This window comes from Emydura macquarii, unplaced genomic scaffold (genome assembly GCF_026122565.2).
Source record: "Emydura macquarii macquarii isolate MOO-44397 ecotype Brisbane River unplaced genomic scaffold, CSIRO-AGI_Emac_v2 contig_67, whole genome shotgun sequence".
Taxonomy (NCBI): Eukaryota; Metazoa; Chordata; order Testudines; family Chelidae; genus Emydura; species Emydura macquarii.
In genome coordinates this window covers 10,640,368-10,662,184 of record NW_027130204.1, presented here as the reverse complement: position 1 = coordinate 10,662,184, position 21,817 = coordinate 10,640,368, and the positions used below count along the sequence as shown (strand labels likewise).

The 21,817-nt window shown below is 41.1% G+C and overlaps 1 protein-coding gene across 2 annotated transcripts in view; it reads left to right on the top strand.

Moving 5' to 3' along the window:
* Positions 1-853: 853 nt before the first annotated feature.
* Positions 854-21,817, top strand: part of KCNMA1 (potassium calcium-activated channel subfamily M alpha 1) — a 708,266-nt gene continuing 687,302 nt past the window's right edge. For both annotated transcript variants that reach the window (XM_067539508.1, XM_067539518.1), the window contains exon 1: positions 854-1,418. In XM_067539508.1, the coding sequence (XP_067395609.1) occupies positions 1,098-1,418 (321 nt within the window). In that variant the 5' untranslated portion in view covers positions 854-1,097. The remainder of the gene's footprint in view (positions 1,419-21,817) is intronic.

The window sequence follows — 21,817 nt, the reverse complement described above, 5'->3', positions numbered from 1 at the left end:
GCCCTGCCGCTGGGCTGGGGACGAGCGCGCGGCGACGGTCTCAGCCAGGCGAGGAGGACTTGTTGGGCTGGCCGGGCGCACCGGCTGAGCGTGGCTCCGCCTCGCCTTGCCTCGCCGCCGCTGCTACCTGTGCACTGCGGGCGGCCGTGTGTGTGTGTGTGTCTCGCGCCGCCTCGAGCCCGCTCCAGCCCCAGCAGCCGCGCGGCTTTTCCCTCCCGAGCCGGGGCGCGCGGCAGGAGGAGGCTCCCGGGAAGACGCGCCGGAGCCGCGCTGCGACCCTGAGGAAACTGCAGCCAGAGCGCAGCATCCTCCCCTCCAGCCGCCGCCGCCGCCGCTGAGTCCCAGTTGGTCTCCTTCGTGCGCCCAGCTGCCCCCCGGAGGGGGGTCGGGGGCAGCGGAATCGTGTCTTCCCGCCGCGGGCGGCTAAAAGAGGACGAGGCCAGGGAGGCGCGGGCGAAGCCGCCCGGCGGCAGGCTGGGTGCGTGGCCGTGCGCCTGGGGGAGCGGGAGCAGCCGCCGCCGCCTCAGCCCTGGAGGAGGATCCTGAAGGATGGGAGAGGAGGCAGCAGCGGCAGCAGCACGAGCACAGATGGGCAAGCGGAGGATGAACTAGGCTCCGTCCCCGGGAGGCTGCTGCGGGCTGCCAGGGGAGAGGGGGCAGAGGCGAGGAAGGGGCTGGACTTGGAGGAGGAGGGTGTGCGCGGTGGGGGGAGGGGGGTGATTATTAATACGAAGTTAAAGACGGCTCCCGATCAACCGCTGCCGGGAAGAGCCCAGGCAGGCGCTGAAAGAGACCCGCTGGGGCAGGGGCAAAGGGGGGGCGCAGCTCTGGGGACCCCGGAGCCGGCGGGGGTGGTGGGGGCTGTGATTTGGGGGTGGGGCGGGGGCCGCGCAGCGGGGAGGAGGCAGCGGGGTGGGCGTCTGGAGGCAGCGCGGAGCCGGGCCCTTTCCCCCCTTCGCCACCGCGGCGGCAGCAGCAGGGCATCGGGGAGCCGCTGGCCAGGGCCCGGCGGGCGGCAGCGCCATGGCTGGTGAGGGCTGCGGTGGGGGGCGCTGGCGGCGGGCGGAGCTCCCCGCAGCCCCTGCTCGCTGTTAGCCATGGCAAATGGCAGCGGCGGCGGCAGCAGCAGCAGCTACGCCTCGGGCGGCGGCGGCGGCGGCATTAGAATGAGCAACAGCCTCGGCGCCAGCAATCTCCACACGGACTCGTCCTCGTCCCCGGCCAGCGGCCCCAAGATGGATGAGCTCATCATCCCGGTGTCCATGGAGGTGCCCTGCGACAGCCGCGGGCAGCGCATGTGGTGGGCTTTCCTCGCCTCGTCCATGGTCACTTTCTTCGGGGGGCTCTTCATCATCCTGCTCTGGAGGACCCTCAAGTACCTGTGGACCGTCTGCTGCCACTGCGGGGTCAAACCCAAGGTAACCCTTCTTCCTCTTCCCCGGTGTTCATGGGGAGCTCTCCAAGGCTCGGGGGTAGCGGGGTGGGGGGACGGGACACGACGTCGTAGGGAGCTGGGAATGAAGGCGAGGATTTAATTATTTGGTTTTGGTGCGTGTTTATTGTAGGGTCGCGTGGGGAGGGGGTGTGTGCGTGCACTGAAGCGTTCCTCGCGTGGCGGTGTTGCGGTTGGGTCGCCTTTAGGCTCTGCGCCGCTGCGTGTGAGCGGAGCGGCTCCGTGCGGGGTAACGTGAGGAGAGGTTTCCCAGCTACAGACGGCTCCTCCTTCAGCGGCTGGTGGCAGGAGAGTCACCCCCGCGCTGTCCGCTGGGCAGGTCACTACCGAGCGGGACAGTGTCGCGGGTGTGGGTCCAAAGCTGCCTCTCCCCTAGGGCAACATCTGCGGGGGACAGGAGATTTGCTGGTGCTGGTTGTTCTTTGCCGAAGTGAGTTGTTGTTTTTCTTCCATGGCACCAAGAAGGAAGAGGGGAAAAAAAAAAAAACTTGGCAGAATTCATTCCTCCCGAGGCTAGGTCCACGCTCCTTGAGCGCCTCTCGTATGCTTCTGTTTGCCATGGTAAATGTAGATGTATCTTGTGAATTTGTAAGTAACGCGCTGGATCACGTTTTCTTCTGTAGTTTCCCCAGGATTTAGCACTTGAAGGTGCTTGGGAGTCCTTCCACTATTTACATATTACTAGATGGAAAGTAGCTCAGTGAACATGCTTACAGCTTCTCTGAGGCCGTCTTCAACCCCCAAGCCAGGAGACTGATCATGGCTAAACAGAGATTATCATGAGCCTTCCTTTTTTTTTTTTTTTTAATTTGAGAAAAATGGGACAGAAAGTGTTAAGGCTCTGAATTTGCTAAGGTGGATTTTGACAGACAATTTAAGACCCCAAAATAGACTGGCAGCTGGAGTTTCTCCCCTTCCCTTTTCACATTTTTTGGATTACACATGGAATAATATCTGCTTTAGTTATTCCTGGCACACAAACACTCACAAGAACACACACACCTTTTAATATATGGTTGCTAGGTTGCTAGCTTGCTTTGACGTACAGTGAGCTGCCTACCTCTTTTCTCCCCCCACCTATGATATGGCATAACCTGGCTGTACAAGAGGGTTGCTTTTTACTGGAAATAAGAAAAAGTTGTAAAGTAAAGCAATCATGTAGCATCTTGGGAAATGTGATACAGTTAGTGTATTTTTCTTGTGGCATTAGGTAGCTTATGATAAAGTTGGGGTTACCTAAAGAAGAACCTCTACATTTCAGTTGGAAATAGCACAATTATTACAAACCTTATCAGTGGAAAATGTGGCAATAAAATAGATGAGGTAAAGTGAAACTTTTAACTCTGGTTTGACTTATAGAAAAAAATTCTTACAGGAAATGGAGTTACCCTGGAGATTTCTGTTTAATAAAAGAAACTGAAATGTGAGCTTGTAGAAGGAAAGATTTGCCAGGTGTGCACATAGAGCTTAGCTGTATTTTATGACAATAAATGTGTGTTTTGGAAAATACTGGTTCCTATGAAAGGAAAAACTAAATTCCCAAGAGAGGGGTAGCTAGCTCCATTTGTCTGGAGTTTCCCCTTTATATTTTTCAGTCTTCTCCTCTGCTGCTAAATCTATTGGAGTCACAGAAGGCACAAAGGATACAGAAAATGCTAGGAGGTGATTGACAGCATCACCTACTTCTTCACCCATGAGATTCAAAAGCTACCTTTTAACAAACTGCTTATTATAGTGCCTTCCTAAATGTCTTAGGACTGACAGTCAGTTCTTAGGAGCTGGTCAGTTAAAGCAGCTCATGTATCTCTGAAGGAAAGTTAGGAAAGGCACATCCAAATTATCTTCTAAACATGCATTTCAAACAGGTCGAATGTGTTAAATAACTGTCTGCCACCTCTGGTCCCATCCTTTTATGTTTGAGTTGTCTCAGGTCTTTCTTACTTGTGCAGGCAAAATCCTCATCCAGTAGTAAGTCAAGAGCCTACTTCACATCTTGGAGCTAAAATAGTCAGTGGAAGAGGTTAGGGAGGGCAGTGGAGGACTCTGAAGGCAGGGGGAGATGTGCGCCTTTTTTTAAAGATGTAACTATTACATTTGTGCAGATTGGTTTTCTAGCATCTGATAAAGAATAATTAGCCAGGCCCCAGTTCTGCATTCCTGGTACACGCAGGAGTCCCCCTGATTTTTGTTTTTGGGTGCACAAAGAGAGCACAAATGTACCACAAATGCTAGAAAAGGAGGTCTGAACAGATACCAGCTAAGATGACAAATAAACTTAAGCTTCCTCAGAGCTGTATGCCCCAGGGCCACTGGGGAAAGGCTGCTATAATAAACCTGTGAATATGCACACATTCACAGGTATGTTATGTCCCCTACTTTGAGCTCCAGGAAGTACAGGGACTGAAATGTGTTTTTATGTGTTTGGCGTGACAAGTAACTGTGTTGGGATCTTTCTTCTCTATTATGTCTTTTTCTTCTCCTCTGGATGGGGCAGAGTTAGGATATCCCAGTCCTTGCATCTAAAAAAGGAGTGGTCTCAGCGTTCTAATAGATCTTTTTCATCTCTAACTTCCATGACTTATACCAAATAAGTTGCTCATGTATTAAAAGTCACAGGGAGCAGAATTATTGTGTTGTCAGCTGAACAGTACACCAAGTTCAGGCAGATTCCAAGAATTCAATCACCTGTTATTCCAAATAGCAGCAAAGCAGTTACTAACTGCTTTTCCTTAGAACCTCAGTTTAAAGCCCTGTACTTAATCCTGCAAGACTCTGTCAGTTTCACTTTATGGACCTACCTCTTTTTAAGGGATGCATGAAATGGAGCCACAGTTAGTTCGTTCTTTTTTTATGTTTACAGTTGGTTTGGGATTTAAAAAAAAAAGAGGATATTACACACTCTGTATTTAGCTCTTTATGTGCTACAAAATGTGTGGCTGCTGTGTGTTTCACTTTTCTTAGGGATGGGTGCAACAAGACAGACGGGAATGATAACATCCAACAGAAAGCTTTTCAAAATTCCAAAACCAATTTAGGCTGTTGCATAGTAATATGAAATGAATAGTAGCCATTTTTTCTAATAACTCTTTGAAGATACAATTTATTTTGGACTGTAGGCTTAATGTGAAAGATGGAAATTTTTCTTTCTTTCTTTCTTTCTTTCTTTCTTTCTTTCTTTTTTCAGTCTGCCAGAAAAAAGATGTAAATTCCCACATGTTAATCTGTGCTTCAGACTATTTAAAAGTCACTGCAATTTCTAGGCACTATTTTTTGTATCTAACAAGTTACACATTTTAATTTTTATTTGTACAACAATGCCTTTAGTCTTGTTTTCAGTTATAAAATGCTATTTGTTTCTCAATGTCTTGTGTTTAACGCTGTATCTTAAGTAGTAAGTAGCTATTTTCTTATTAAGAATTAGTAAGAAGTTCTTGAGTATGGTTTGCTTTTTCTCTGTTCTCTTTGGCAAACCCGTTCAGTTCCTCAATTAGTATTTAAAATGGCAGAACATGAGATTGGAATAAGGTGGATTGGACTCTGATCATTTTACTTGCTGTTGTATATGGCAGTGTAATAAAAAGATTCAAATACGAATAATAAGAGTTACATTTACATTGTGTAATTTACACAATTACATTTGATGGGATTAAAAATAAGGTATATAATCCTTTTTGCTTCAGAGCATATACACTGATCACTTCCTGTCTGAAGTTAGGAAGGACCCACCTCTTCCATGGAGATAATTGCCCATTACAAGGTTTCTTCCAACTTCTTTTGAAGCATCTGGTACTGGTCACTGGCAGATACTGGATTAGATGGATCTGCTACTGGCAATGCCAATGGTCCTGATTGACACTGTGAATACACTACTCTACCTTCAGAGTGTTTGGTTATATACCAGTTAACTTTTAAACAAGCTAATCAGTGAGACTGTGCATGGCACTTGCCCAGGTTTGTAATGGAAAGAGAGGACATGTAGAATGTCTTTCCTACAGGGATTGCATGGGTATGCAAGACAGAGAGTGGGCCAGGTGCAGAGTGAAGTGGGCACTGTACCCTCTGGAGAGGTGGTGCATTGGCATTTTTTCTGTGCTCCCTGGATCCCCAGGGAGTATTGTATTGTATCATAGGTATCAAGCCTCCCAGAGCTCTTCCTAGCATGGTGCATCTTTGCGACAGCCCAGTCCATAGCATTCGCAGCTGTTTCTCTAAAAATGGTTGTTTTGAGGAATTTGCTTGACCCACCTATGACTACTACAAATGTCAAATTGCTGGGACACACCTAATGAATGCCTGAAATTACCAACTAACTACTAACCATAAACTACTCTTTGAAGTTAACTTAGGCCACTTATTTCAGTAGATGTTAATAAACCACATAGTGTTAAGGCTGGTTGAAAATATTCTGTCAACTGTGTTTGATGGGAAAACTGGATTTTCAGTGAAACTAATATTTTCATGAAGTATCTTTTTTTTTTCATTGAAAATGTTAGATTTTTCATCAACAGATCAAACCCCCAAACTGGAAAAATTTGCCACTGAAAAGTCAAAAATTTTTCTGGAGGGGGAAAGCCCATTTTCTGATCAGCTCTATAGAGCATATAGACAGACGTTCTAACTTTTTATGTGGCGACATCTTAATCTGCGGGCACCCCTCCAAAAAACCCAAATATCAGATATATCAGGTGTATGCCTGTGTGTCAGATATGCACATATCCGTAAGGTGGGAGCCTCCTTGGTTCACAGCTACCTATACATAGCTTGTCTTGCCTCTATTTAAAATGCATTAAATAGAAGCAAAGGAACAAAAGAGGATTGGATGGCTCATGAGATTAGTAGTGGACTATAGAGCATTTTGCTTTTAGGTCAGAGTTCAGACCTGGCTCAGCTTGGTAGTAATTGAGTCATTACCATCTCTGGTTGACTGTATGAAACAACTTGGTGAATATGAGTCCCGTTTCTAGTGGGTAAATTGCCAGCTCTGATGTGGATATGTCAGAGAGGGTGAGAATTGAAAGGGCCTTAAAGGCAGAACTCCTTTAAAGCTTTAGCTGTTTACTGCAGAACAGCAATTAAGCACCGGAATGGAGATGCTCACACTGCTGTTGCCCATATATCTTCTGTGAAGAAAAATGTGCTTTCAGTCTCCAAAGCTCCTAACTGATACCTTTCCTCATTACCAAATTTATTTGAATTTTAAAAATGTAAATGATAAAAATAGGCACAAATCCAAAATATCAAAGACATGGACAATCCTTTAAAAAGCAAACAACAAGCCCTTTAGCAGGCCTTGATTTAATCACTATTCTGACCTTGCACCATACTCTGGCTTTTGCAACAAATATGTTTTACAAAGAAAAAAAAAGGGCAAAATCTAAGGTAAAGTGCTCTAATATAACACTGGATTACCCCATCACATCACATAAATGTAAGTGTTACTATGGAAACTATTAGACATCACACATTTTCCCAGTGTAGCACAATTGAAGAAATAACTGTGATAAGGAGCTTCGGGCTGTTTGATATTAATCCACATACTCAAGTATGGGCTGGTTCACACTGACCGTGCGATTCGGCGGCAGTTGATGGGAGTTACGCAAACTATGCAGAGTAGTTTGCATAACTGACGTCGACTGCTCAGCTTCCCTTCTGTGTGCTGTTCACACTGCGCTGTTCCCGTCGACTCAGCGCTATGCTACTTGAGGGGGTGGACTTACTCAGTCGACTTCCTGATCGATTGAGTGGGTCTCACTGAATAAGGTCTCACTGAATAAGGATACTTGTGGGTTTTGATTTTTTTTGGTAAAGTGCTTTGAGATGTATGTCTGAAAAGCATTATATAAAAGCTAGCATTGCATTTATTGCCTATAAAGGGGAATCTTTCTTCAGGCTTTTATGTCATTTAAGAGTGTGTGTGTGTGTGTGTGTGTGTGTGTGTGTGTGTGTGTGTAATGGCATAAAATAATAGCTGACCTAAATCATACTTTGTCAAGTATATAGTATTCATGGAAAAGTTGGGATTTGTATGCAGAACTGAATATAAAATACATGGACAAACAATATGATCCCACTATTAATATATAATAAGATAAGCACATATATAATACCAGGTCATAATGCCACTGAGGAGCTATGGTAAAATCATAAATCACAAGTGTGGAGCTTGAAGGGCTTGTCACTAAAACCATCAAATAAAATTCCACCGTGTTCCTTCTCTGTGCATAAATAAACCAAATAATACATATGTAAGTTTAGGATATGTCTTTTGTCCAAGAAATTGGTGGCTAAATATTTCTTACTTTTTTTTTCTGTGCACTTTGCCTTCTTACACTCTATTCACCATGCATTAAATACTTTTAATATTTAGATAACTCTTTGGTCTCCTTTTTGTTAAACTCAAAGGGAGACGTGTTCAGAGTTTGCTGTTGATAAGTTAAGAGCAACCACAGCATCAGTGATGCTGTAATTAATTTCTATATATATAATAATTCTCTATATAGGGAAATACAGTTGTATTTCAGAACTCTCTAATAACTATTTGTAAATGGTGGCCATTGTATTGCAAATAAAATGTTTGAGAGTATAGTGTTTTTCTTAAACGTCTTAATATTGTGGTTTTTTTAATGAAGAGCTTGGTTGATTACTTTATTTTTGTGAATTTGCATAGGTGTTCTATTGGGGCATAAATGACTGAACTAATTTACCAGTGGCTGGAGAGTTGGCTTATTTGGACTATATGGGCCATGATGGATAGAAGTTGTTATCAGTTACCAAGGTGAATCCATTGACCACAAATGATTGAAGTCACTTGTATTACAAAGCCTATTTGCTAATCAGTAAATATAGGCTTCTGTTGGTTTGTGGGGTTGTGGTGTTAGAGTTTTGGATTATGATTCTTTCTCATTTATATAATACCATATAAGTCATATAAACTACTTATGTTAAGGGGAGGGGGAATGTGAGTAAGTATCTGGCCCTTAGATTATATGTGATACAAACACTTCCTCCATCCTTTGACTAAATGATGATTTCCTGCACTTCCTTAAGTTTCGTCACTTTTGTGTAAATGAATATTTTTAATATTCTGTTAGATTATACAGTTGCACTACATTGTTGTTATCATATGGGGCAGCCTTTAATTTCAGATTCTGGTTTCTCTCTATTCCATGTACATGTATATCTGTCAGTGTGCCAGTTTGTATCAACAACAGAAACAATAGACTGCTATTACTCTTAGATTATTTTCACATCATTTGAGTTTCCTTGCTATAATAGATATTTGTTTTTGTTTTGTTTGATTTCATCTTACATTTATAGGGCTATGGGCCACACTTATTCTTCTGTAATTTTGAGACAGGTGTGAATTGTATGTCCAAGAAGCGAAATACTCCAGTAGGAATACAGTCTGGCTTTTAAAAAAAAAAAAAAAAAAAGCCATGTCTAGTTTTGGTGCCTGTTATATTGACCAGCTTTTGGGCTCTGAAGGGGTCATTGGCTGATCCTCTACTCCTAAATCAGATAAAACTCCTGTTGACTTCAGGTGAAGTATGCTAGTGATGAATTTAGTCCAATGTGCCTAAAATATGCAAAATACTCAAAATGAATGAACGCCCCCCAACAGTTAAACCTCTTCTAAAAAATTTGTGTAGTGTGCAAGATACTTAAACATTCCTCTGGGAAAAGTCACTTCATGTGTTAATTTATAATAAGGCAAAATCCTCTCCCCCTAAATTGTGCAAGTAATGGCATTGGTTTTGTATAAGTAAAGGGAATAGGATTTTTACCCTATGTCTTACTGTTCTGAAAGATCACAAAGAACTTTACAAACTCTATATACAGAAATCACTTAGGACCAGATTTTTAAAGGGATTTAGATTCCTAAAGAATCAGCTAGGTGCCTGGTTGGATTTTCAAAAGCCCCATCTATATCTTTAGGTGCCTAAATACTTTTACAAATCTGACCCTTAGTGCATTGCTGGAATGCATCCCTTTCTAGGATGAAAGACGTTCACAACTTTCCATTCTTAATAATACTACCCAACTGTTTAAAAGGCCTGATCTATGTGGTACTTAAGTATTTCCTGGGAATAGAGGTGTTGAACACCTCACAGGAGTTGTTCAGCAGCGTTTAAGATTTGGCACCAAGGCAGGAAATGAAGAAGAATGGAACACTTAATCTCCTGAAGTTTTAATTAGTAATAGTTGTAGCAGTATTATACTTCGCACTAGTATCATAGCACTCTTATGTTAATTCTATTGTTAAAGTAATTGTGCATCACATAGCACGTGCTATTTTTGATGATACAGGGCACTTAGGCCAAGACTTTCAAAAATAGATGCTTAAAATTAGGCTCTTAAGTTCACATTTAGTCACCTAAATAAGTGGTCTGATTTTCAAAAGTGATGAGTACTCAGCAGCTTCATTTGATTTCAGTGGGAGGTGCTGGGTACTCAGCATTCTGAAAATTTGGTCGCTTATTTAGGTGCTTAAATTTAAGAACTGAAGTTTAGGCACCTTCTTTGAAAATGTTGACCTTACAGTTGTTCTTTGGACTTATGCATAAATTCAACATCCTTGCCATGGCATGCACAGTGTGTACACACACACACACACACACAGAGGAGCGTGTACCTCAATGTGGTGTTAGCTTATGTACAATTTTACAAATGCTTCAAGGCAATAACATCTGTTACATTAATCTGCAGCACTTGTACACATCTATCCCTAAGTTTCTTTCGGCCTAAGAGGCTGAGGTATGGCTCCCATACAAACAAGGGTTTTGTTTAACGTCATTTGTTTTTCAAGTAATTTTAATAGTGCATTAAGTAAGGAACAATGAATTTGTTTGGTATTTTTTGATACTCTCAATTTTCTTTAATTTGTAGGGATTATTCAGAACAGAATATGACATGAATGGCTACACTTATTTCCTTTTTTGTTAATCATCCACAGCTGTTTTGCATGTGTGGTTTTTTCAGTATTTCCTTTAAAGAAAAGTAATGGCTTAAATATAGAAGACCTAACTTCAGCCACTATGCCAGAAATAAAGAGATTTTGTACAAAACTAGAACATGTCTCTGGAACTGAATGTATAAAATGCAGGCAGAAACAAAGACACTTCACCATTAATATATGATAGGATAAAAGACCGATGTTAAACCATTGAGGAGTTCTGGTAACATTCTAAACCTCAAAATTGGAACTTGAGTGGCAAAACCATGAGAATTTCATGGGTGTGCACATTTATTATTATTTTTATATACACGAAAGTAAAATGTTTGATTTTGAAATGCTAACATTCATTTTTGAAACAGGTCAAGGGTACTGCAAAAAGGTGGCAGAGTCTAACATAGTGGGTATAGGAATGCAGGACACATGTTCAGTCATCACAGCTCAGGTGCTAAAACCTTTCATCAAGATTCAAGGTGATTATTGCTAAGTCATGTTGACAGATGGGACACATTTTCTCCAATCAGTACATAAAGTGATGGGAGTGTCCCTTTCATCCAACTGGAATTTGTGCAGAGAGGTGGGTTAGGGAAACAGGCTATATTTAAAAACTGCTTCCTAATTCATCCAGTATGTAAAGAGCTCTGGTGTGAGATGCTGGGTGAAAGAATCAACATGCTTGACAAGAAAGAAATAAAATGCTATAGGGTCTCCTCCAAAATCCACTGAAGCCAATGGAAAGATTCCCATGTATTTTGATGGGCTTTGGATCAGATCCACCATCATTAAAAACCTTGGCCCTAGAGTTTTTGTTTTCATTAGCCCATTCATTAGTTTCATTAGCCCATAGTTTCTTTTAACCGTCAGTGGCTGAACTGAGAACTGGAAAGAAAAACGTTTAGTTTTTAGATTGTTTGAACTTCTTTTTACAAAAGGCATTTTGAATTGAAACATTCTATTTAGAAAGTTTTTAATTTTTCCAGGGTTGTGATTTTTTTATTTTATTTTTATTTTTTACCAAAACATTTTGGCGAATTTGACTTGAATTAATTAAATGTTATGGGTGACCTGAATCGAAAATTTTTTTTTCAGTTGAATAAAAGGTTCGGCCAAAAAATTTCTAATAGAGTCTTAATTAAATTATATTTTGAATTGAATGTTTTTTCTGTCGTGGAATTGTTTTCCCTTACTGACTTTAACTATTAAATAGTACTGCTCTTGGCCAATAAATGTCTGCTGCGTTCCACCTCTGAGCTCAATACTTTTCAGTGGCATATCGTGAATGTAGTTTTTGTATTTGTCTATAAAGCACTTTTGGATCTTCTGGGCATTTAGGCATTAAATGTATTGTGTAACTGTCATAGAAAAAGACAATGGCTGTGTCATTTATAATTGGTGGAGATACTCATTCCAGGTGACTTGAAAGCTGATGATCTGAGTGCCCTAAGAGCTGAGGGAAATTACTACATTTACTTCTGAAAAAGCTCAAATAAAATCCTTATGCCTTAAAAGAATGATAGCAATCTTTCAGTCAATAGCATAAGGATGTTATACTAAGTGCTTGTTTGCATGCAAACAATTTTAATTTAAACTGGTGCAAATTCCTGTGTGGACACTCTTGTTTTGGTTTAAGAGTGGCTTATTTTGGTTTATCCTAAACTTAAATGATTTAAGCAAAATTGAAATAAGCCTGGGTTAAATTGAAATAAGTGTCCAAACATCCTTTTGTACTAGTTTAATAAAATAGCCTTAAAATCACAATTTAAGTTAACTCAGTGCAACTTTCTGTATACAAGTGCCAAGGATACAATATCTATTGTCAATACATGCTTTAAAAATCAAGGGTGGGTCATGTGCTCCTATGCCACTTTGGACAATTTTGGGCTACTTTTTGACTGCCAGAAGCTGGGACTGAATGACAGAAGATGGATCACTCAATAATTGCCTCTTCTGTTCATTCCCACAGAAACATCTGGCACAGGCCACTACTGGAAGATAGGATGCTGGACTAGGTGGACCATCAGTCTCACCCAGTATGGCTGTTTTTATGGAAAATTGCACGGCAAATCCATTGTTTTTTGTTGTTTGCCTCCACATATTATATATACTAAACATAAGAATATAGGGGTGGCTACTGTTAACTAATATGTTTAATATACTCACCCAGTTATGTTATGTGTCTATTATCATATTTGTTTACTCATGCATAGATGTCATATTTCTCATTTGTACAGCAGCTAACTGCTAGAGATTGTGCTATGAACACTCACTCTGGCATGTACACTCACTCATGTTTCTTCTGTCCTATAGTATTGCCAGCCTCAGATATTGAAAAATCATGAGTCAGGCCTCAAAAATCATTATATGAGCATAAAAATAATGTAATATGGATTCTTTTTATTTGTCTTCTTATTTCTGAGTCTTGGTAGGTGGGATCCATCTGTACCTAGGGTAGCCCACCTGAAAATGCTCAGGTCAGGACAGGCTGCAAAAGAAGAGCAGACTCTACCAAACTGGTGGCTAATATTGCAGTTAGATTCCCCAACCACTCACAAAGAGTGCTCCTGATTTCCCACATTGGTTATCAAGAAGCTACCACAAGAAATACACAGCCCCCTTTATTGCATTTCAGTCTCTGGCTCCCAAAGAGCAGGTGAGTCCAGAAAAGAGAGAAGTTATTTAAACTCTAATCTCTTTACCAAAATGTTCTCTTGATCCTCAAAGGGTCAGCTATATTGCTAGATAAATATGAGTTTGGATCTTATTCAAAATGCCACGCTGCCAGCCAGTCCTTTAGTAACTAAAACTAAAGGTTTATTAAAACAAGAAAGAAACAAACAAGAAGAGAGAAGTTAAATGGTCAGAGCAATCAGATACATACAAATGACTTCAAAGTCCATATGTATCAGATTCTCAGCAGAATTGTGGAGTTTGTAGATTGGTCTCAGTCCTTTGTTTCACAGCTTCAGCTGTAGATGAGTTGATCCCATGGTAGGAAGTAGGAATGAAGACAGGATGGGGATGGCGAAGCTGCGTTTTATAGTCTCTGGTCTGCCATCAAACACAAGCTCACAGCACGTGGGCAGGGAAAAGCACTTGCAGTTCCTCTGACCACAGACATGTCCTGATGACTCATAGGTGCTGGCTTCGTTCTCTCCCTGGGCTTATTGTAAAGGTAATAACCCTCAATGAGTGATCAGTGCTGACACTAATCTGCCTGGGGGTGTAACCTAGTAGCACAGCACAAATGTTTGGATACAGATATATTTCATACATCTATAATTTACAGTACAAAGATGACACATACATATAAACAATATCATACTTAGCAAATTATTTTCCAATGATACCTGACATGGCATATCTTGCAAGAATCATTGCCATTTTGTCATACTGGTATTAATAACATTATAAACAGTTACTCCTATTCCAGACAGAGTCACAATAGGTACATTAATTCACATTTTAAAATTTTTCTCCACCACCATAAGAGCTAAAAACTTATTTTTGTTTTTGAATGAAAGTGGAGAATCTCATATAATCACATGACTCCAGATGCTTGGGTTTATGAAACATCAAATATCATGAGACTTGCAATTATGAATATTGGCAACACTGGTCCTACACCATTCTGCGTTCCTTATTTGGTGGATTTTACTGCTATGCCGAGGGACATCACAAAGTCTATGTATCACTTAAGTCCCACTTAAGTCTTCAAAATAGGATATAAGAAGTGTGCATAGGTGCTGTGTGCCTCCATTGCACAAAGGTGAATTTGACTCTAAAATACACTATCAGGATCTTTAAAATATTGCTATAAAAGAGGCCTGACATGTTCATTCCCTTCATACACAAAGCACTCATTGAATTCAAAGCTGGCCTTGATGGTCTTCACAGCATGCAGCTACATCCCAACCTGTTTTTGGGTGGTCTAGAAATACAAAGAGAATCTAGAGATACAAAGTGGGTAAGGGTAATGTTTTTTACTGGACCAACTTCTGTTGGTGAGAGAGTGAAGGTTTTGAGCTTCCACAAAGCTCCTCTTCAGGTCTGGGAAATGTACTCAGACCCTATGTCTACACAGCAATTAGACATCTGTATCTGGCCCGTGCCAGCTGACTCAGGCTGACAGAACTAGAGTTTAGGGACTGTTTAAGTGTGGTGTAGTCATTCAGGCTCCAGCTGCACCCTGAGTTCTGGGACCTTTCATGGTCCCAGAGCTCAGGCTCCAGCAAGACCCCTAACGCTTACACCACAGTTAAACAGCCCCTTAGCCCTAGTTCTGCAAGCCCAAATCAGTTGACCCGGGGGCCAGCCACTGGTTTTTATTGCAGTACAGATGTATCCAGAGTGTCGCAGCAAAATACAAGGTGGAACAGAATCAATTGTTTAGCTTAAGCAGTTAACACATATTTCAAGGGACCCTTCCAGGTGAAATGGCCAGCTAACACCTCTTGCAGTTATGGGGGTGGGAGGTGGGTATAACAGATTGTTCACAATACGCCACAACTCCATAGTGTCTCTATTAAGGACATGATTTTTAGTGTCTAGCAAATTCATGAATATAAGCTCCTAGGCTCGTCTTTTGAAAGGTGTGCAGAGAATCAAAGCATTATATAATATTAGTTGGATCATAGTCTTGCTTAAAGGCCTCAACTGAGATATGGGGCCCTATTGTGCTAGGCACAGTATATATATACCTAATGAGAGGCATTTTACAATCCTAAGTCAATAATAAGGACAAAAGGTGGGAGGGGAAAATGAGAGACAGAAGTGAAGTGACTTGCTGTGACACTTTACTGGGGATAACCAATGTGTCTGGGATGAATTGCTACTACCTGCTATAGCATCAGGGAGTCTTGTCTGTGCCCACCGGTAGAAGTTCTCCTAAAACTACCAGCTGCTGGCAACACAAGTGCTCTACTCCGGGCTACCGCGAGCCTTACTCTTTCCCTGTGTGGGCTAGCAATTTACGCACCCCATTTTGTTACTCTCAAGTGCCAAGTCCCTTATCTTCTTGACACTTGCAGTGTACACCAATCCACTGCCTCCATGGAAGCAGTGCACCCCGGTTTACTGGCTTCAACTCAGTTCAACACCCTCCTAAGCAGAAGGCACTTAGCTGTTTCTATAGTAAAACCAGATTGAAGTATATTTAACAAACTTGAGTTAAAGAATCAAATAAAAGCAAGTAAAAGGATTTGGAAACACAGTTTTCTCTATAGCTTATATTTATGTTAATAAATAATAACATATTAGACAGGAAAGTAACAAGGGATTTCTCTCAGGGCTTGTCCAGCCCAGAGATCTGGGATCAACTTTTCATGAGACACTCTCATTAGTAGAGTATCTCCTCCATAACTGGTAACATTTTGTGCCCTTTCTTCTTCTCTTACACACCCAGACCTTTTGTCTCTTTTCATAACCAGGACATTTCATTAACTTCAGCTCAGCCCTACAGGTCCTCTGTTCAGCATCTTTTCTTGGGATTCTCTTGTCTTTGAACATGCTTAGGCCTGCACCTGGTCCAGACTATAAACGCAGGGCTGGGCTGGGTTGAAAGATGTTGATTGTTCTCACTCTTGGTTGAATTACCTGAGATCCCTGCCGCCACAGGTGACCTGCTTCATCTCCAACAGTTTCAGAACATCATTTCTACATTTTACATACCTTTTAAAATATTTCCCATACAAACATCTCACAATAGTCATGATGATCAGCTAGTCCATAGCTTTGGGCAGAGACCACACAGGTGACTCCCTTCCCAGAAGTAGCATGAGGATGAGTGAACACAGATATAATGTATCTGTCTGGGTACCTTTGTGTTATGCTTGCCCCAGTCCACACAGCTGCTTAGTGGCAAAGTCAAGATTAGAGTGCAGGTTACGTCAATCATAGGCTGCTGTAATATCAGCTAGATCCCTCTCTATCGGTAAAGTAGATTATCATCTTCATTTTACAAAGGGAGATGGGTGTCCAATGATCAGGAAGTAGCTAATGTGTGTAATACTATAAAGTGTTAAAATTCACCAGAATGTGCATCAAAGCTCCCCTCATTTTCCACCCTGGGTGATTCTTTTCTTTTGACATAAAATGAATCAGCTGAGTTTTTATATGTCTCAAAGAATTATATCACCAAATCGCCTCAGAATTCTCAGGACAGCCTTCAGCATGTGGAACAGGAAGTGGTTACAGTGGAGTGACAGATGCTGGCCCATCCAGAAATGCAAACAGTGGCAGCGGTGGAAGTGGAAGCCATGGGTGGGGGTGGAGGTCAGATTGTGCAAGTAATGAAGAACTAAGCTGCTACTGCAGTAACATCACCACCCGCTTGATACCAGCACATGCAATGTATGGCAACTAGATACTGCTAATAAACCAAAAAGACCTATAAAAGAAAGATGACAGAACCATAAAAATTCCTCTTTTTTTTGGTGTAAATTCAGTCTTTGGTTGCTGTAGATTATGAGATTTAATCTATTTACTTACAAGGAGACATGAGCTCATCTGAGTCATCTTTTCATTCATAGGAAGAGATTCTGTGCCACAAAGCCGTGCATGTTGTACAGTATTTGTTGTCTATGTATGTGAACATTCCTAGGATACGCTTAGATGAGCACTATTTATAGTGAAGGGAGTTCTTGAACAGTCTTATATACATACAGTGTATCCGCATAAATAGGTCATAACACCATGTAAAAGTATCTCGTTTTTTCCCCCACTCCTCATTGGTAAAGGTATTTTTTTACTCATAGACAAGTAAGCCTCTGTTTTTTTCTATTTGTAGCATCTCTCCAAGGAGGGAGTTGATTCCTGTGTTGTGCTAAAGGTTTGATATATATATATAGTCATTTTTTAAAGCATGTGGAAAGCTCCCCCCCCCAAAAAAAATGCTACTTCTAGAACTTAAAAGGGATTCCAGTTAAACATATGCTTGTTGATTGTGCTATTTTTAGTTCCTTTGAACAACACATGCTGTTTCCAGATATTATTCCTGAATGTAGTATTATTCTTAAGAGGAAACTATTTGAGTGTCAAGGTTCTCTCTTTGTAACCAAGAAAGGAAAGAATCAGAGTGCCTGTCAATGTTCTAGTTCTTTGAAAGCCTGGGAAACAAGGCTGAAGATAACTATTAATAATATATGAACTGTATCTAAAATGTACCCATTTGACTTTTGGATTGATGCTAATAATGATGGGGGAGGTGAACAGGTGAAAGATTCTGAGCCAAAATAAACATGAAATACATTGTACAATCCATGTCATTGTTTGATGTATGGAAGATGATAAACAGTCTAGCTCAAAAATCAGTCGTCTTTTGTTCAGAGCAGCATTTATAAAGGCAAATAGATTTCATGTAATATTGTGTTTTAAATATTTGACATTATTATTATTCTTTTATTTTATTGTATTTTTTATTTTATTTTAAGAAAACTTAGGGAACTGTATCCTGTTTTCAGAATGGATTAAATACATTTAGTTTATTAATGATGAATTGGAAATAACAAAGTATCTTTGATATTTCATAGTAAGAGTCCAACTGCATAGAATTTGGAAACTTGTTATTCAAGCACAATACTTTTATAGTTTTGAATTTCTCTCAATTTTTTTCCAAAATTTAGATTTTTGTAAAAAACATTTTCTGTTGTTCTTAGGCTTTGTGTTTAAAAAAAAAAAAAATCAATTCTTTGTCATAATTTCTCTGGGCAAGATTATGGTGCTCTTAAAGAAACAGACATTCCCAATCATCAGTGCTTCGAAGTCTGTGTTACAAACTCTGGAAAGAAAAGAGACTGCAAACAAAAGTCAAATTACTTTTTTCCCCATTGGGAGGAGTGCAAAAAATAACCAGTATACAAACTGGAAAGTAAGTTGGATTGTAAAAAATGTTTATTTGTACCTACATAAGAGAACAGGACTATTTGCAATATATTATTTTTAATTTTGACAGTGTCCCATCATATTTATTCCAGTTTTATTTTTTATGGATCAAAGGAAGACAAGTGTGGCTCATATATCATTGCCTACAATATTCAGCATCTGCTAATACCAGTATTCTGAGGTACAAGTCAGAGGGTGACGTTGCTGTCTCACGATTAGAGTGGGTAACTGGGAGTCAGAGGTTTTTCAGAGGCGACAAGGGAATTGAGCCACACATTTCCGGGTGAAAGCAATGGGAGTTCTGTAATTAAATCCCTTAGTTAACTTTGAAAATGCTGACTCCAGTTTTTACTGCCAACTCTGCCACTGACCTGTTAAGTCACTTACCTCTTTCTGTGTCTTGAATTCTCTCTGCCTTATTTTGTCTATCTGTAAAATTAAGACAATAATACTTACCTACCTCACCAGAGGGTTGGGAGGCTTAGGCTATGTCTTCACTGACGAATTCGCCTCCGTCAGATTGACTTCTCTGGATTGACTGAGTGGTCAGTGAAGACCCGCTCAATCAATCCAGAAATCGACATATTAAGACCACTTCTCAAGTGGCGTAACACTGTGTCGACGGGAACCGCAGTGCAGTGAAGACGGAGCACAGAAAAGAAGCAGAGAAGTCGACGGGAGTTATGCAAGTTTTTTGCATAGTTTGCGTAACTCCGGTCGACTGCCGCCGAATCTCGGAGGTAAGTGAAGACAAGCTCTGTATCACTTGTTACTTGGACAAGCATTTTCAAATCCCCAGGTGAAAGATGCCACGTATTTTAACATCTCCAGACCATAATAAATGGGACTAACCCAATATGACCATAAGATGAAAGGACTAAATATCCATTCATATCGAAATGGGAGTAGATCAAAGCATACTAGGGAAATTTCAGTGCATGGCAGCAGGATTCACATGGACATTTAGTGAGCAGCAGGCTACTACAAGGTAGATTTACTCCACATCTTGCTGTAAACTAAGTGTTGGTATAGACATGCCCGTAGGTTCCTAAATCATTTAGCTTTTGAAAATTTTACCCACAGTACCTAGGGAAATCTTGACTGGGGACTCTTAGCCCTACAGCACAGACACAATACAGGACAGCTAGATTAACTCAGATGTGTTAATACTCTTTCATGTCTTTTTTTCCTTGTGCTCTCTTCTAAATTATGGCACTATAAAGATCTGATGTAGTGCATAAAGGATGCCTTATAGAAATAAATGATATTGTATTGCTTCGGTATACCACTCACTAACTTTTATTTTTCATGTCTTAATGGCAAAACAATTCATTCTTTTTCTTAGTCTGATTCATTTTCCAACAAGATACTGATGTCATCCGAGACCTAAAAGCTCTGCAATTTGTGCAGCCAAGCAGCAATTAGGTTACACATCCATTTCCTCTCATTTTTTCCCTCTTTCCTTTCACAAAGAAGAGCCATTCTTTGACTTAATGAAAAGAACTTGTTCTATTGGTCCCATTGTCTTTTCACTAGGTTACGTTGAACTACACAGAAGCCAGAGCTGGTGCATTATAGCAATAATCCATTACATTGTGGCACTTAGGATCAGTACCTAGATATCTGCAAGACCCTCTGGGATTCAGCTAATGATGTTGGATTACCTCTGTCCTAGCAAAATATTAGAAGGAAAAGCAATGTTTGCCTCAATAAACAAATGCCTAATATTTGTTCCAGTTTTAGTTGGTATTTTAGTGCTTTGGGAGACTAGAACCAAGCAAAGGCAAAGCAGATCTATCACCATTTCTCTCCCTGCTCTCAGGTTGAAATTCACTCCTGTGCAGAAGTGGGACTTACGGGGGACTTTAAATCTCTACATGCATTTACTGCCTTTTGATGAACTGTGCCAATGGCTAAATTTGGCATGTATGGTCCAATTCTGTGAGGTGCTGAATGCTTTCATCTTCCATTGAAGTCAGTGGGAGCTGAAGTCCCTCAGCACTGTACAGGTTCTCACCCATAGTGATTTAACTCTATCCTCCATTAGGGTTATTGGTAGAAATGGCCCAAAGCCAATACATCAGACTTCGAATCCAGATCAGGAACCAAACTTAGGTTAAGCTCTAATTATTAGTAAATGTGACAGATACTGGCTAAAAAATGTGCCAGTACTCCAGCTCCAAAGCCATCCATTGTCAGTCTTGTATGATACAATAAGATACCAGTGTTTGAAAATCAGGTTTGTAATTCATTAAGTATTGTTCATCTCTTGGTAATGGCTGTGTAAGGTGGGGGAAGGGGGAAGGAGTTTAATAACAAAGGAAGGCCGGGGACTTATGATTCCCCAAGTATACTGTTTCCATAGATAAGATTCTGCTTGCAGTAAAGAGAATCTCAGACCAACTGAATTTTGCCATTAAAATTCATTATTAAAAGAAGAAAAAATCCTAGCCAAGGCACCAAGTTATGCCTTGCAGCAACTCATATATTCTGCAGCACTAGAAATATTATAACCCAGTGTTTTGTTTTTTAGCAGCACAAGGAGTTCTGAGGGCAACAGGGGGATTATATGTTCTTGGAATCTTATTTTTTGCTCAGGCTTTCAAATTGGTCCCTGCTAGTTTTTATTTTTCCTTATTTGCCTCTACAGAAATGAGAAACTATTTCCCCTATAGACTAAATCAAGGCAGCCTGAAAGGTAAGATCATTCTGTAAAACTTTTAATTTAATTTTATTTTATACAGATTCCCCCCAGACCAACAGGTATTTAAATTAAGAAGCCATTGAATTCTCACTTTCAGATTTCCCCTCTATGCTGATAATCAAAGGAAAATAACTTTCCCTGGATTTATGAATTTATTATTAATAAGCTACAGTTGATTTTTATACAGTGACTTGTATCCCAGTGCACACTTCAAATTGAATAACATGCTATCTCACTATATATATATATATATGTATGTATGTGAGGGCAGGGGACGGCAGGAGAGTGGTGGAAGGAAGGTATGTGAGCCTGAGAATGCTCAGGGCTCTGTTCCCTGCGGACTGACTAAATACCATCGGGGGCAATTAGAGGCAGCTGGGGCCAATGAAGGACCAGCCAGGTGCTTCATAAAAGCTCCCCACCCCAAACAGTCAGGGCACAAGCAGGAGAGGAGAGGAGAGGAGAGGAGAGGAGAGGAGAGGAGAGGAGAGGAGAGGAGAGGAGAGGAGAGGAGAGGAGAGGAGAGGAGAGGAGAGGAGAGGAGAGGAGAGGAGAGGAGAGGAGAGGAGAGCTGATTTAAAGTGGAGGAGAAGAATAGAGTACAGAGGCCTGTGGACAATTGAAGGTATCCGGCTCAAGGAGCCAGAAGGAGGGGGAAAATCAGCCCAGGGGAAAACAGTGCAGCTGGGAAAACAGTGCCAGCAGCACATAGCTGCCTCTCACAGGGCCCCTGGGCTGGGACCTGGAAGAGCGAGTGGGCCTGGGTCCCTACCCCCCTCCTTAGGGAAGCCGGGGTGACTGGACGTGCCCTGGCCCACTAGAGGCAATA